At 33.2% G+C, this 16,721-nt stretch overlaps 1 protein-coding gene and 1 pseudogene across 5 annotated transcripts in view; one reads left to right on the top strand and one right to left on the bottom strand.

Moving 5' to 3' along the window:
• Nucleotides 1-16,721, top strand: part of EPB41L5 (erythrocyte membrane protein band 4.1 like 5) — a 137,870-nt gene that overhangs the window by 26,575 nt on the left and 94,574 nt on the right. For all 5 annotated transcript variants that reach the window (XM_039872648.1, XM_039872649.1, XM_039872647.1 and 2 more), the window contains 8 exons: nucleotides 3,220-3,262; nucleotides 4,230-4,308; nucleotides 5,257-5,301; nucleotides 5,474-5,526; nucleotides 9,830-9,950; nucleotides 10,079-10,166; nucleotides 10,939-11,027; nucleotides 13,729-13,798. In XM_039872648.1, coding sequence (XP_039728582.1) covers nucleotides 3,220-3,262; nucleotides 4,230-4,308; nucleotides 5,257-5,301; nucleotides 5,474-5,526; nucleotides 9,830-9,950; nucleotides 10,079-10,166; nucleotides 10,939-11,027; nucleotides 13,729-13,798 — 588 coding nt within the window. The remainder of the gene's footprint in view (nucleotides 1-3,219; nucleotides 3,263-4,229; nucleotides 4,309-5,256; nucleotides 5,302-5,473; nucleotides 5,527-9,829; nucleotides 9,951-10,078; nucleotides 10,167-10,938; nucleotides 11,028-13,728; nucleotides 13,799-16,721) is intronic.
• On the bottom strand, nucleotides 7,496-8,310 carry LOC120610378 (60S ribosomal protein L7a-like; annotated as a pseudogene).

Here is a 16,721-nt window from a genome sequence, read left to right as displayed (position 1 = left end):
AGTGATGCCTTTCTTTAGCTAAGCCTTTTGTAGGCAGTTAGAAGTCAGGGATCATTCATTTGAAGAGTTGTTTACAGACTGGCTATAGGGCCTGGGATGACTGTGTAGTGTTTTGGAAGCTTCCTAGGTGATTCTTTGTTTGGGTTAATTATGCCTGTTGTGTTTCTAATTACATATTGTTTATAAGACATGCAAATACATACTCGTTTTTTATGCCCCGTTCAGTAGCATGAAAAGAAATGTGGCTTTCCACATCCTTTGGTTTCTAAGTTTATCAACCAAACTTTAAAAGTAAGAAATTAAAAGGGAGTTTGTTTCCTGTTTAAAGTACCATGAGGAAAGAGAACCATATTAGTTTTATACTAAACATCCAAGAATCTATATCTGTATGCTCTCACCTTTATCTTCTAATGTAATTTAAACTCAACTCCTAACTGTCCTGAATCAAGGAAAATACTATCAGTGCCTGTCTCTGAGCTCTGAATTTTCCAGTCCCTGGGCTTGGAATGTGGAGGAGATGAAAGAAAACAGACTCAAGAATATACAAACATGAATTCAGACCTCCCTGAGAAGGACATCACCCACTACTCCCCCAGCTCCTAAATTTCACTTTAAAATACTTGATGCTTTATCTGGGTTGTCTAATAGACATGCAGATATTAGAAGTGATTACATGCAGGTGGAAAAGAGACTAAAATGCCTACTTTGAAGAAAACTCTGACCATTTATTTAACTGGGATGATTTTATGTTTAAGGTAAACATAAAATCATCCCAGAATGATTTAGAATAGAGATTAAAGATGTGATGTATTTATGAGACTAGCCCTAAATTTCTTAAACTGGAAGAAATTTAAGTTATAACTGTGTAAGATGGACTTTAGGTTCTTGAAATACTAAGTGGCCTATCTTGTATTAATGTTTTCTTTATATTCCTCAAAGTTTTTTCTGTCAGAATTTATGTTTAGCCTGTTGATTTTCAGTCCATTGTTAATGTTCTTTACCAGTGTGCACACACATACACACATAGTTTTTTTCTTCCTTGTTTAAAGAAACTCTAGAAGGAATCAGAAACCAGTAACACCTTTGGGGATATGTGTGTGTGTGTGCATGTGATGATAGAAATTGGGTATATGGGGGAGTGGCCTGTTGCAGGGATTGGAGGGACTATTGACCACATACCTTTTAATATTACTAAAATATTAAGTGATATGAATATATTACTTATTTAAAATATTAAAAATAAAGGGATAAATATTAAAGGGGTTTATGATTATTTTTTTAAGTAATATAAGCTTATAGTAGAGTAAGTTGAAAATAGAAGAAACAAGAAGAAAAATTATCACCAGCAATCTCAACCACCTACATATAACATCTCTTTTACTGTTTTGTTATAGATTGTCTCAGTCAAAAAGAAAATGCATGTTTATATATACAAATTTGTACATTTTGACAAAATAATTTATAATATTTTGTAACCTGCCGTTTAAAATTTAACGATATGTTGTAAATAAATTATCAGATCCTTAAGCATTTGTTTTCTTTCATTTTAATTGTTGCATGGTGTTCTATCATATTGAAATACTTAACTGATTTACTATTGTTGGTATATAGATTGTTTTAATTTTCTCTGATGTAATTTCTTGTAGGTAAAGTTAAGTCAAAGACATAGTTATTTTTAAGAGATAGTCAGATTGCCTCCTGGAAGGGTTGTGCTTATTTGCACTATTATGCTATATGAGAGTCCCTCTAACCATGGCTACAAGAGACTGCCCAGGTGACCAGCCATAAAATTGTTAATTTATTGCAGTGTAATAAATAAAACCTGAAGATAGGGCAACTCTCAGATGCGTGGTTGTGGGGAGACAACTAACTGGGATATGAAAACTAATTTTATTTTACACCCAGTATGTGATTGGCTTCAGGCAGGAGTAGATATTTTGCACAATTAAGTCTGGGATTTTTGGAAATTGGATTGTTGGGCTTGGCTGTGATGGATGGAATTTTTGCTGTCCTAGATTGAAATCTTCTGTTAACAGAGTGAATTTTGTTCTGCCTACTGGCTGGCTTAGCATTCTATTAGTGGAGGTTTGTGTAAACTAGATATTATTATACACTGAAATATGCTTAAAAATGGATGTCCATCTGTATTAAAAGATGAGAGATGGCTAAGTAGCCTACACACTTGGAATCCAGAGAAAATATTATACAGTATTTACTTGCCTTTTGAAATGTTTACTGACCACCTTCTTTCAGTGTGCAGAGGTACTTTGCTGGCACACTGGTAGGTCTGTGAATTCCACTTTTGGATCTTGGGAGAGACTGGAGAGAAGAGGCTAGGCAAATAATTGGCAGGAAAAGCAAATGGTTACAAGTCTGTTGACAATGCAGCCTTGTTTGCCCACTCTTTGCCTATCTGAATTTCTGAAACTGGATTCCTTAGCTCTGTGAACTAGTTAGCAGAAGAGCACTCCTTTTGTTTAGGGTGATTGGAATTACAAGCATGCCAGAGAGAACACAATTATGTATGTCTTAGTTGGATGAATGCATCCTGTCACTGTTAGGACTTGGTGGTTTAAAAGGATTAATAAAGAGAAGTGAGCTGGGAATGGTTTATCTGTGGAAGTTTCTGGAATTGGTTCGTAGGTCTTTATATTATGGATATTTCATAGTGAAGAGGTTACAGAAATCAAAAGGCTGTTACTCATGAAACCAGAAGTCTGCTAGTCACAATGTAAACATTTTTTATTTGTAAAACAAAAAGAACAAAGATAGCTTCATTTAATAGATATGGCCTTGGTTGTGAGAAAAATCTAATTTAATTGGACAGGGTCTTCTTAGTAGTATCTATTTTATAAAATATAAATGACATTGTTATTTCACCTAATTTTGGGTTTTGATCTTACATTTTTATTGTAAGAATGAATCAGGCACTGGAATATACGGATACTTTTTCTAATTTTTAACAGTTTTGAAAGTTGTTTTTTTTTTTTTGAGAACAGTGAGGAAAACTAAGGACAAAATTAGAGTATCATTTTTGTTACTGAGAGAGCAACGATGTTTTAAGAAGTCATATCTGGTTTTAGGTCATCTGTATCATAAGTTTTCTGTGGATATTGGGTAGGTAACCTCATTTCCACTCTCACTTTTTTCTCTTGTGAAATATTTTTTTAAATGTTAAATTCTGTCATCTGCTTAACAACTGAATTTTTGTTTTTCCAGCATTGGTTGGATGGTACAAAGAGCATCAAAAAGCAAGTAAAAAGTAAGTGTTGAGAAAGATTGTGAAAAAATGGAAATTGATTTATATATAATTATAAATTAGTAATTGATTCCTTATAGTAAGAATGACATAAGAAATCATGTTTCAAATGAATTTTTTAGCACCTCTACTTTCTAAAAACAATTTCAATCTGATAAGCTGACCCTAAATTATATAGAGTTGATGGTAATCTAGATTCAAGTGCCTCACAGTTTGTTTCTAGGAGAAAGGCTTGCAGCTTGCAAATGAAATTGAGTTCCTGTGAGATGCTTAATTTTTATTTAGTAATTTCTTATGTTTAATTTTCCTGTTTGGCATCTGCCCTGCTCTAGAAAATATTTTGAGACTTGAAGGCTGCAACTTTCTTAAAAGTTAAGAATAGTGAAATGAAACAGTTCACATAAAATGTCTGTAGTGTTCCTAGCAGTAGTTGAGAAAAAACCAGTGTTCAATCCATAATCTATCTTGTCCTGCCTAGTAACAGATTTCAGGGCACCTCAGCTCTTGTCTTTACAAAGTAATGGGACCACTGAGAATATAGAGGTTAGTGAAGTTGGTGAAGTGAATTTGAAAGTGTGTAGGGGGAGGATTTGCCATGAGCAATTAATTACACAGGCATTCTTCTGTGCTCTCAAGAAATACAGCCTCATGAATTTTTAGAGCTGTTAGATTACACAGTCAAGACTTTTTTATTTGATGTATTTGGCCCTTTGTTAGAATTAATTTAGAGCTATCTATTCTTGGGAGGATGATGATTGTGATAGTACTGTTAGTACATTTAAAAAGCCTGTTGATCTTTTTGTGTTAAGCTTAATCAAGCCTGTAGTGTAACCTGAAATATTGCCACAATAACCCGTTATCTTCTGTCCCTACTTTAGTAGATTTTGACAACTTTACCAACTAAACGTCTTAATGTTTAAATAGTTATAAAAAAAAAATTAAATCTTTTTTTTTTTTTTTTTAATGGCAGTTGGTTCACCCTATTGTCTGCATTTTCGAGTAAAGTTTTATTCTTCAGAACCAAATAATCTTCGTGAAGAGCTAACCCGGTAAGACCATTCTATAGAGTCTTACATAGGTAAAGTCTTGTTAGGTTAGCTAAAATGTTCGAAGACTGTCTTAATTCTTTCTAGTTTATAGACGGCTAATGAAATGGATCCCTTGCCCCTGATAACAAAACTTCAGATAATAGAATTTCATTTTGGGACAATGCTTTTTAAGTGCAGAATTCTTTTCCTTTATTTATCAGTTCTCAAAATAAAGAGTTGGTTTCCTGGCATCCTCCAAAAGTAGCTAGTATCATTACCAACACATGGATCTTAAACAGGGCTTATATGTTTCAATATATTGCCATGTTTATTGATGATCAAAATGATCTGGCTTTGGCCACTTGGAGTTTATTCAGTTGGCTCCTGATTTTCTTTACCTATTGAAATGCCATTAATTAGTGAAAAATATTAAATTCTAATTTGGTTTGAATGGTTTCAAATAAACTTTAAGTAGGTTATATATACTTAATTTTACTTTTTCCTGCCTCCTTGGTATTTATTCATTGACTATATTGCAAATCCATGACTCATTCCACATACTATTTATTAAGTAAAAAATTGAATTGCTGAGTCTTTTAAGGATTTTCTCTTGACTACTCTGCCAGTGAGATTATAGCTATTATTCATAGTTTATATCCATGCTTGTATCCGTTCACATCTGAAGTGGCTGCATTGTCAAAGTAAAGTTAAATAAGCTCACAGAGCTCGTTCTCAGTAATTCTCCTTAAACTTTTACTCTGTGACCTGTTATTCCTTGCTCTTGTGGACGGACATGCTACCGTCCTGATGCTTATTGCTCCTTTTTTTTTTTTTAACTTTTTTTTCTTTTGATGACTTTATTGTGGGTGAAATTCTATAATTAAAAATGTTCTCAAATTAGAAGGGTAGGATTATTTATACAGTAGATTGTTCTGATTAGTTAAATTTGTGTCTTTTCGGTTTTCTTAGGTATTTATTTGTTCTTCAATTAAAACAAGATATTCTCAGTGGAAAGTGAGTATTAGTTGCTCAAGGTAAACCACATTTTTTTGAGTAGTTGAAAAATGTTTTTGAAAAACAGCTTCATAGTAATTTTGAAAAAAATGGTCAACATAAAGTATGTCCATTTATCTTAAAATGATTATAAAATTGACTTGGTTAACAAATTTGTGTTTTGGTGTCTCAGATTAGAGTGTCCTTTTGATACAGCAGTTCAGTTGGCAGCTTATAACCTGCAAGGTAAGCAGTTCTCATGTTGACTATTGGGAGTAAGCATAATTCTTTTAGTGTGTGTTAAAGAATTTCAAAACAGTCAAAGCAATGTGCAAAAAAGAAACAGCAGTATTTTTGTGTAAAATTTGTATCATTATCCAACTCTGATGTATACTTGTTTTAGAACATTGCCTTCTTTTTTTTCCTTTTCACTTTATTTGTTCCTTTCCCATCTATAGTGTTTTCAAATGAAAATTTGCTTTCTACTTTATAATTCAATAAATGTTATAACTGGACCCTCAACTAATTTTTTTCCTTAAAAAGAATACAGTAATATACTAGTAAGTTGTTACTGCAACCACATGGCTTTTTAGTCTTTTTCTTAAAAATGAACCCATGAAAAAGATAGAGTATACTAAAAGTTCCTGATGGTTATTTTAAGGATTAAAAAAAAGTTTTCCAATAAATGAAATTAAAGAAAAACTCACTTTTTTATGCCTTGTTACACTGATCAAATACTATTAAACTTAGGTGTTTTCTTCTGAAAAATGTGACATTTTAGTAAAACTAATTTCAGTCCTTATTCATGAAATGGAAAGAAATATTTTTATTATAATTTTATGCTTTAGTGGGGGATGATTCCATATTTATCCCTAGTCCCTCTAAGACTAATAGTGTTTATTTGCCATTGTATAAATGATAATAAGATAATTTTTTATATACAATTCAATGAATTTTTTTTCAATTATAGTTGGCATACAGTAATATATTAGTTTCATTTGTACAGCATAGTGATAAGAACTCAAGTGATCACCCCATTAAATCTAGTACCTGTTTTCCCCCTTACATGTTTATTACAATGTTGTTGACTATTTTCCTTATGCTACCCTTTATATCTCCATGATTATTTTGTAACTATCCATTTGTATTTCTTAATCCCTTCGCCCTTTTTCACTATCCCTCCCAACCCCCTTCCTGTCTGGTAGACCTCAAAATATTCTCTGTATCTATGAGTTTGTTTCTGTTTTTGTTGTTGCTGTTGTTATTTTGTTCTTTAGATTCCACATGTATATGAAATCACGTGGTATTTTAGCCTGTGTGTGTCTTTTAATCTGAAGTGAGTCTCCTGTAGGCAGCATATGTCGGGGTCTTGTTTTCATACCCATTCAGCGACCCTGTCCTTTGGTTGGAGCAGTTAATTCTTTTCCATTTGAGGTAGTCATTGATAGATACGTAATTATTACCATTTTTTATTCATGATTTTGATGCATGGTTTTTCTTCTTAAAGAAGTCCCTCCAACATTTTCTATGATGGTGGCTTGGTGTTGATGAATTCCTTTAGCTTATTTTTGTTTAGGAAGCTCTTTAACTGTCCTTAAACTCTAAATGATAGCTTTGCTGGATAAAGTATTCTTAGTTGTAGATCTTGGGTTTTCAACACATTAAATGTTTTGTGCCAGGCCCTTCTGTCTGGCAAAGTTTCTTTTGCGAAATCAGCTGCCAGTCTTATGGGTGCTCCCTTAGGTAACTAACTGCCTTTCTCTTGCTGCTTTTAAGATTCTTACTTTGTATTTAACCTTTGGCATTTTAATTATGATGTGTCTTGGTGTGGGCCTCTTTGGATTTTTCTTTCTTGGGACTCTGAGCTTCCTAGGATTGTAATAAGACTAAATTTTTAATGTTTTATGGTAAACTGAATATTTTGCTTATATTGCACTTACATGGTTTAAAAAAAGTTTATTTTCCCATCGATAGAGGGATTGATGATTGGAGGAAATTTCTGTATTTCACATTTATTTACCACTAGTATAAATTATCTACCTGCCTCCATCTGCTATCCTAGTCTGTCTACAAATTAAAACTTTTCTTATCTGCTGAAATGTTGACTACAAACTAGTTTGGAAATGCTATGCCTCTAGCATTGTTATGATCAGAAGTATGTAATTGCATGCATTTTTCTTGAAGGCATTTATTTTTATGAAGGAGAATTTTTATTTTATGTATGGAGAACTTGACAGTGTACACTTAGCCCAGTTTTGTGGTTTACCTTTTCCAGTTTGGCAATGCAAGCTACTGATTTGGGGCCCAGGATATTGCCTACCCAGTGACGATGTATCTCATCATATCTGCTGTTGTAATTGGCCCTGATAGCTTCCACCAGCTTAGCTAGCGCTCCCTTGTCTTCTGAGTTAACCTTTGTGAAGGCAGCAGTGGTGCAGGTCTTCCTGTGGACTAGACGGCCCAGTCTGGCCTTCCCTTTGACAGTGCAGTAGGGAGATCCATCTTACGGCACAGGACAGGCAGGAAGACAACCAGCTTGATGGGATGCACATTATGTGCAGTCACTAACAGCTGAGCCTTCTTGTTCTCCACCAAAGTGGAGAAAATATTAACCCCTGCTTGAAGGACAGGTGACCAGGCCTTTTGGTGGGGACAGCACCTTTGCCGGAATCCTTTTTCTCAGACCAGCCAACAAGCTTCTGCTTCTTTTGCTTTGTCGCTGGTCTGTACTTGTGGGCCAGCTTAAGCAATTGAGTAGCTGTTTGGCGGTCCAAGGCCTGGGTGAACAGGTTCATCACAGGAGGCACTTTCAGGCGCTCATAGAGAATAGCACTTTGCCACTGCAGCCAAATGTAGTAGGGCCATTTGACAAAGTGGATGATGTCCCATTTGGGATGGATATCCTGTCCAATGCCAAAATCCTTTGTCCTTTTCTCATACGGGTTTTATTACCACCTTGGCCTCCTGCTTCTTCAGGACATCTGGGGTCAGAGCCACCTTCTTCCTTTTGGCCTTCTTTCCCTTCGACATCTTGGGTGGCGGGAGGAGAGAAGAAAGCACATTTTTTACATTTTACTAATTTCTGTATGAAATTGTTAATTCTAAAACTCTTGGATCTACTGAAAAGCTGTCATTTCTAGTATCTGTTATACCATATGTTGCATCACATGGTCTATCTTTGTCTTGTGTAATTTTCATGACAAGCACAGATATGTTTCTTGAAAATAGAATTTTCATACATTTTTGTGTATTTAACAAAACTATTCACAGTAGTGCTCACTAATACATATTATTTGATTCGTGCATGTGACTCCGTTATAATATCTCTTTACTTAACATTTTTCTTAAATAAAATTTCTTTCCTACTTGCTCTTTTCTTCAGTGAATGACACCATTATTTTAGGTTCCTCCAAATTTCATGTTATGTCCTATGTATCTCCTTGTCCCATGTCTAATAGTTTACCAAATCTTATTAATTCTTAAGGTCCTTAAGAATAAATTTGCTGAAGTATTACTTCCAGCTTCATTAAAAGGGCTCCTTGTTTCTCATTTATGAATTTATATTTTATTAGAATAATTTTTATTAGCTTCCTCACACTCTCAAGTTCAGTTCTTCTGTACCATTTTAGTTTATTTCCTAAACAACATTATTTAGCAGATTTGGTTTGGAGCTTCTTAAAGACATTGTGGTCCAGACAAAAGAACAGTTTTTTTCAGCAATAAAGGGGCGTGATAGTATTTTCCAAGGTTATTGTGAAATTAAATAACAGTATATCTGTAATATGTCCAGTGTGTAGAGTAGGTGCTCAATAAATAATGCGATTACTATTTTTATGATTATCTCCAGGTCAGTCTCATGTATTCTCTTCATGGCAAAATTTTTTATAAAATGGAAATAATTTAATTTTGTAATATGAGTAAAATATTCTTTTAAAGGAAAAAATTTTAAAGTATATAAAATTAGAATGGTTTCCCTTCTTCCCCAAACCCATAGTTCAGAGATAACCACAGATGAGTCCATAAGTGTTTGTGCATTGTTCGGTTCTTTTCCTACTATCTTCCTTTCCCAAATTTTTTTAGCAATTTTTTTTTATTTCTTTAGGATTAATAATCTAAAATTCCAGGAGGACAGAGACCATATCTTAAAATGGCATATGATAGCATGTTCTGTACATATTAGATTCCTAACAGATGCCAGCTAATTAAGGATTGCTGAATATTATTGTTTATTCATTATAAAGTTAAGGTATTTCTCTCTGGAAGTCTAGAAAGAAGTTTCTAAAAGTTAAGTATTTTAACATCTGAATAAATTAAAGACATTTAATGGAAATATACCACCAACCACAAGTATAAATACAGACAGATAAGTCGTAAGTCTAAGCTAGATTTATTTTTGGTAATGGTTTGCACATTATGAATTCTTGATAGTTTAATAAAGAATCTTTTTAATCCTAGCAATATTTATTAATAAAATTTGTTTTAAAGAAAGATTCAGCAGGAAATAAACTTACTATTAATGAAATATAACTTTGTGAAACTTAATTTTTAGCTGAACTTGGTGACTATGATCTTGCTGAGCATAGTCCTGAACTCGTATCTGAGTTCAGGTTCATGCCCATTCAGACTGAAGAAATGGAGCTGGCTATTTTTGAGAAATGGAAGGAATACAGGTACTTGACATTCGATCACACTCTTTAACATCACCACAATAGTAATCTCATATTTTTTTCTTCTATTTCTATACTTGATATTCATTTTACATTTATTATTATTTAAAAAAATTTTTTTTAAATTTCAGAGGTCAGACACCAGCACAGGCTGAAACCAATTATCTGAATAAAGCCAAATGGCTAGAAATGTATGGGGTTGATATGCATGTGGTCAAGGTAAGCACAGTGTTGTGAAATTTAAAAATTTTTTATTCTTTCAAGATTCAAGGTGACTATGGAATTTTTTAATGTGAGAGAGGCCATGGAGTTTGCATGGACTCCAGTGTGTACTGTAGATGTGTGGTTATAAAGGGTGAGATTAAATACTGAATAATAAGAATCTCACATAAAGGTTAAGTATAAGAAGAGAAACAACTAAAATTTCCAAAAAGGTATGCCTGTTCTTTTAAGCTATTTTTATTTTTATTTTTTATTTTTTTAAACCATTTTTATTCTTTCACTTTTATTCATATCATAGCACGTAAACTGAGTAGGCTCTATAAAAACTAAAATAATTTAGGAGACAAAGTTGAAAATTTATTACTTGAGAAGATTTTGATAAGCTGTAGTATAGCTTATGTAGTGATTTAAGTTATTTCTAGTTTAAGTAGCTAAATTTTTCCAGAAAGACAGTTTTTTTCCCCCTAAAATTTGTGATTTAAATGGTGAATAGAATATGAGAAGAATCTGAAAGCTTTCTTTGTAATGGAAGTATAACTATTTTCAATGAAGACATACCTTAAAACTATAGTATTTCAGTGAACTGAATGTATACATGAATTTTCCTGAGAATGTTATTTTGGATACTCTAATGGTTGAAAGCACCTCGCCTATTAATATTACCTATATATAATTAATATAATTCAGTGTGAAAATAAAATAGTTGTGTGAAAATGTGAAACCTGTTTTATGCAAATAAAGTTAACACATTTTGCTTTTTTTAAATTAGGCTAGAGATGGGAATGACTATAGCTTGGGACTAACCCCAACAGGAGTCCTTGTTTTTGAGGGAGAGACCAAAATTGGCTTATTTTTTTGGTAAGCACTGTTAATGTCAAAGATGTTTATCGTTGCTTTGGGTTTTTTTATGTAAAAACACATTGATATGAAGTTAATACATAAAAGAGAATTTGAAAATTAAATAGTTCTGAAAAGCTTGTAAATGAATTGGCAACTGTCTCAGGTCATACTTCTTACCCATCTTTTGTCCCACTACTCAGAGGCAGTTTTTAAAACTCTTCTATCTTTATATTCCATTAGTTTCGAGTATGTCAAAATACATGTTTTAATATCATATATTTCTATTTGTATTAAATGTTCACATGGGCACTCACTCTTGTCATGTAGTTATGTCATTTTTTTTTTTAGTAATTTTTATTTCACAATCTTTTTACTTCATACTCTTTATTGTGTAAGAGAAAGATAGTAATGCCCTTATCCCTCCTTTTAAGCTATGCTTTTCTTCCTGTGTCCCAACTTCTACCATCCAAACTTTTAAATTGTATTTGCATTTTGCTTTTACATCAAATATAGATATTATTTTGATTTCATAACCATAATTAAGTTCTTCAAGTGTCGTTTGGTTGGTTCTAAAAGCTGAAAATCAGGAAATTGTATTTATGTTATTTTATCTGTGTTGGAATTGGTACAGACTTTAAGTGGTATACTGGACGAAGATGACTCTTTTATACTGGGCTCTTTGTTGTTTACCTCTTCACAGCATGGCAGGACTGTTAGATCAAAGCCCACTAGCACCTAACTCACATTCTCACATGTCCAGTTGCTTTACATATAGCCCAGTAAGTATAATTTTAGTCATTTAGAACTTGTCTGGTTTACATATCTCACTGCAAACTGCTAGCCGTTTGATAAGACAGATCTTGTAGCTAGCTATTTGATAAGACAAATCTTGTAGCTGTAAAATCACTACTGTCCTTCAGAGCTCTCTGATCCATAGACTACCCACTTTGCTAATGAATGCCATTGCTTAGACACATTAAGCCCCCTCTCTAATCCCCTCTCTCCCGGCAGTGTTCTTGGACTCTTCCCCTTCTAGATAGTGGTCCTGTAACAGCTGTCTCTGGATGTTCTGCTGTGAAGGACTTCCCTTCTCATGTAACTCTGTTCAAATACCTCTCAGTAAAGCTCATTGTGCAATACTGCTATCTTTTTTTCTTTATCAGCCCCAAAATCTGAAATCCTAAACTCACAACTAGGATTACATCTCCCTTCCATATAGCTTTGTGTTTTCCCTAGAATTCTTGGGACCCCAACCCTAAGTCACATACCAAACCCAAAACATCCCTTTAAATTACCTGCCTTTGTCTTCTCCCTGAGTTCTTTCAAATTCTCAAGGGTTGCATTAAATGATTCTTAGTGGGAGCTATTTGCTCTACAGGCTGCTCTACAGCTTTTATCTAAGGTCTTTTTCTCTTTTCTCAGCTAGAATCCTGTGTCTTCTTCCTATAGTTTACACTTTTTTTTGCTTTTGGTTTTTTCTCTGATATATATACTCAAGTAACTGCCTAAGAAAAGGGTATAGGAGGTGAATTATTCAAATCCTTGGATGCCTTAAATTGGTATATTTTTCTCTCATGCTTTCTTGATAGTGAAGTGAGAATGGAATTTTAGGTTGAAAATTATTTCCCCTTAAAAATTTGAAGATAGTATTTCATTTGTTTTTGTATCCAGATGTGCCCTGCTAGGGACTCTGTGAGAGACTTGAGACTAGAACACCTTAATAATTTGTCCCTTGATGAGTGAGGGAGCTTGGTATTATTTACCCAGTCCTTGAGTATTAATTCTCTGATGCTTCCAGCTTCCCCTCTGGACAGATGGAATGTGCTTCATGGCCAGAAATTAAGGTGGAGAGATTACAAAAGTATCATTTATTCCACCTCATAAGGTTGTTATGAGAATCAATTGAACTGATACTTGTAAAACACTTAGAAGAGTACCTGACACTTTGGCATTATGTAGGTATTTGTTACACTCAAACAAGTGCTAGATCCTTCCCCCTCCTCTGTCTATTACACTTATTTACTTATTGTTTTAGTACAGCTCTTGTAAATAAATTGTTTTATAATTATATTTTACCTGTTATATTTAAAAATTAGAGTTGCATCGTTTCAACGTTTACAGTTCATAGAAGTACAGAATTCAAATGTCGTAGGTGTTGAGGATTTTATTATAGGTAGGAGGGAGAAAGTGGACCACAAAGTGAGGTTTTTTAAAAAAATTTTTAGTTAAAGATGTATTTCCTCAAACCACAATTGCTATGGAAAAGAGAGGTGAAGACCCTAATCAATATTTTGTTTTCATTTATGCCTTTTAAAAAGCTTTATAGTTTTTCCTATATCCATCTCCTATGCTGCTGCTCTGACACTAGGCCTAGAGAATCTCTTACACCATAGTTGGGGGCCTATGAAATATACATAATGGATTTCTTCATTTCCCCCCACCCCTTTAACGTTTTTAATGTCTGGTAAATGTGCAGCATCAATTTTGCTAGAGATACTGCTTTTGAAACGTTTTTTTAATTTTTTTTATTCCTGTTAACTATTTTTTTTTAGACTGGAGGCTTTTTTGATGGACAGTGCAGGTTATTTTTACCCTCTTAACAGTTTTCAGTCCAGAAGTGAGATGATTAATATGCTTGAAGTAACAACAGCTTTTTTTTTTTTTTTTAATTTAGAGGACATTTATTTGAAATCTGGCTATTATTTTCATATTATTACAGGCCCAAGATAACCAGATTGGATTTTAAGAAGAATAAATTAACACTGGTGGTGGTAGAAGATGATGATCAGGTAGGAATTGTATTGCATTACTTACTTAACAATGATTATGTTATGTGGTAACTTAAGTCTCTAGAAGGGTAAAAGGGTTCTTTGTTGTTTTATAGAGCCACAGAACTTTAATTAATAATTAAATAATTTCCTATTTCAGGTCACGCTATCCTAAAAATACAGTTTTTCTGCCCTTAAGATTAAAGACAATATAAGACTATTCTTGTTTCTTCGTTGATAATATATCTCGTGTATAAAAATTATATTTTAGTGACTTTATCTTATTAATACCTGATGAAAAAGATTAATCAAAAAGATCTACCTAATAATATTTTTAAATAAATCCTTCTAAGGATTACCTTTTTTTTTTTAGTTAAATCTGGTTCCTAATTGATATAAGACATGGATGTATCTCCTATGTATTATGCTAAGTGAACGAGACCAGACTCAAAAGATTATGACTATATGAATCCAGTCTGGGAAAGGGAAACCTATGGGAATGGAGAATAGATCACTGATTGTCTGCAACTAAGTAGAGTGAGGAGGCTTGACTACACAGGAACAGCATAGGGAATTTTGGGGGGATGAGAGAACTATTCTTTATCCTGATTTTGGTGGCAGGTACTATATTCTGTGTATTTGTCAGAATTTACAGAATTGGGGAAAAAGTGCTTTTAGCAAACTTATAGATATAGATAAAAGCAAATTAGGCAAAATGTAAAAAAAGATTTTCATGCACAGCAAGGCGTGAGAAAGGCTACGTAGCAGAACCTTAAAAAAGAAGATTCTGAAAATTAGAAACAGTGATAAGTTTTGAAAGTTTTAAGTTTTATTATTGAGATGCATACAAAGGATTGCTGTTTCACATAGCTTAGAGAAAATCATAGAGACAATAATAGATTATTTTAAAAAGAAATCTCTTGATGGCACAGAGGATGATCATTGTATCATCAATGAATGAATCGAAAATGATTCAGAAGAGGCAGATTTCACATGTGAAAATAATGTTTTACAAATATTTTTCCTTTATATGTAAGCACATATGTAATTAAATGATATTTGTTTATTTTATTTTTATTTTTTCCCCTCTTTAATTCTCTGCCCCTGCCCCACTTCCACCCCTGACCTATGGATGTTGCCATTTCCCCTTAAGAACTGGATCTCTGAAGGCGGGCGTCTCCTCCCACACGCTTGCGGAGTGCACCTAGGGCCTGGCGCACCCGAGGTTTGGCACACCGAGTATGATCTGTGGCTCCACCTGGGGCGCAAACCCAGGACCTTCTGCATATAAAGCAGATGTGCTAACCACTACACACTATTGAGCCATCCCTCATATTTGTTTATAAATCTAAAGACAGTCCTTCAAGAAGAATAAAGTATAATTCTATGATAAGAAAATATAATTATTAAAACATTTCTTGTACAAAGAAAAATGGTCATAGTTTAATTGATGACACACTTGTTCTTATTGGGCCATAAAATAATTGTGCATGTTACAATCAGTGGCATGTTACAATCAAATTTTAGATTTGATCTAATATAGTATTAGCTTCTTGGATATCTTTTTGAAGGTATTATATACATATATACAAGCAAAGGTGTATATCAGCTTTTTTCATTTTAAAAGTTAGCATGCTTATAAACTGTTCTCTACTAACCCTTTTTAAAATTACTGCGTAAATTGGATTCTTTTTCATTTTAGTACATAAAGTACTTCTTCGGTCTTATTTAAACTATATAGTATTCTAGGGTACAGATGTACTCTAATTTATTTAACAATTCTCAGTTAATTGACATTTATTCACTATATAGACATTAATTTGTACATTAGAAGGTGTCTATAGGATAATTTCCTGGAGGTGGACTTGCTGGTTCAAATGGTTATATGCATTTGTCTTGAATATAGAGAAATCCTGTCAAGGTGCACTATTAGTGTACTAACCTTTTTCCTAAAAGGATTTATCACATTTTTATCTGAAAGGTAAAAAATGGAATTTCATTATAGGTTTAATTTTTATTTGTTGTATGAGTGAGTGATATTGAACATCTTTTCATACATTTGAGTTATTTGTATTTCCTTTTCTTCAGACTGTTCATATCCTTTGCCTATTTTTCTTTTGGATTGTTGAAATTGTAACTATTTTTTAACTACTTTGTCATAGAAATTGTAACTATTTTGTTTAATAATTGTTTGTCTTTTAACCCTGCTTATAGTGATTTTTGCTATGTACTTTAAAAAATTTAAATAGGTGAATTTGTTAGTCATTTAAAGCTTAAGGGTTTTGTGTCATAGAAAGATTTTTCCCTACTTTGAGTTTACGCATTTTTCCATTTTTTTCAATGTGTAGTTTTGTTGGTAAATTCCATTGAAGTATAACATACATTCAGATAAGTACAAAAATAAGTGTACAGCGTATAGAATTTTCACATACACCTGTATGACCAACCTGGAGGAAGAAATCAAATACTACCAGAATAATAGACTCTTCTTTGTGCCCTCACTAGGGAGGGTGCCCTATGGGTAACCAATCTCCTGACTTTTAACACCATAGATTAGTTTTTGCTTACGCTTTGAAATTGTAAAACCTGACTGAATGTTTTCTTTGTCCCTGGCTTCTTTATTTCAACATTTTATTGTTAGCTTTAGCACTGTTGGCAGCAAGTAGTTGTAGTTGGCTTATTCTTATTGTTATATAGTATTTTATTTTATGAATAGACCACACTTATTTATCCATCCTATGGTTGATACACATTTGAATTGTTTTCAGTTTTCAGCTATTAGAAAGAGTGCTGTTCTGAACACTAGGCTATGCATGTGTGTGGCTTTACCACCACACTGTTTTCCAAAGTGTTTATATAACTTTACATTCCCACCCACAGTGTACAAAAATTTCATTGGTCTTTTTTTGGGTGGGGAGGGTGCAGGGGGACTAATGTTTGGTGT

Source organism: Pteropus medius, unplaced genomic scaffold, assembly GCF_902729225.1.
Source record: "Pteropus medius unplaced genomic scaffold, Ma_sr-lr_union100, whole genome shotgun sequence".
NCBI lineage: Eukaryota > Metazoa > Chordata > Mammalia > Chiroptera > Pteropodidae > Pteropus > Pteropus medius.
The sequence above is the reverse complement of the archived record's forward strand: the minus strand, read 5'-3'. Positions and strand labels throughout refer to the sequence as shown.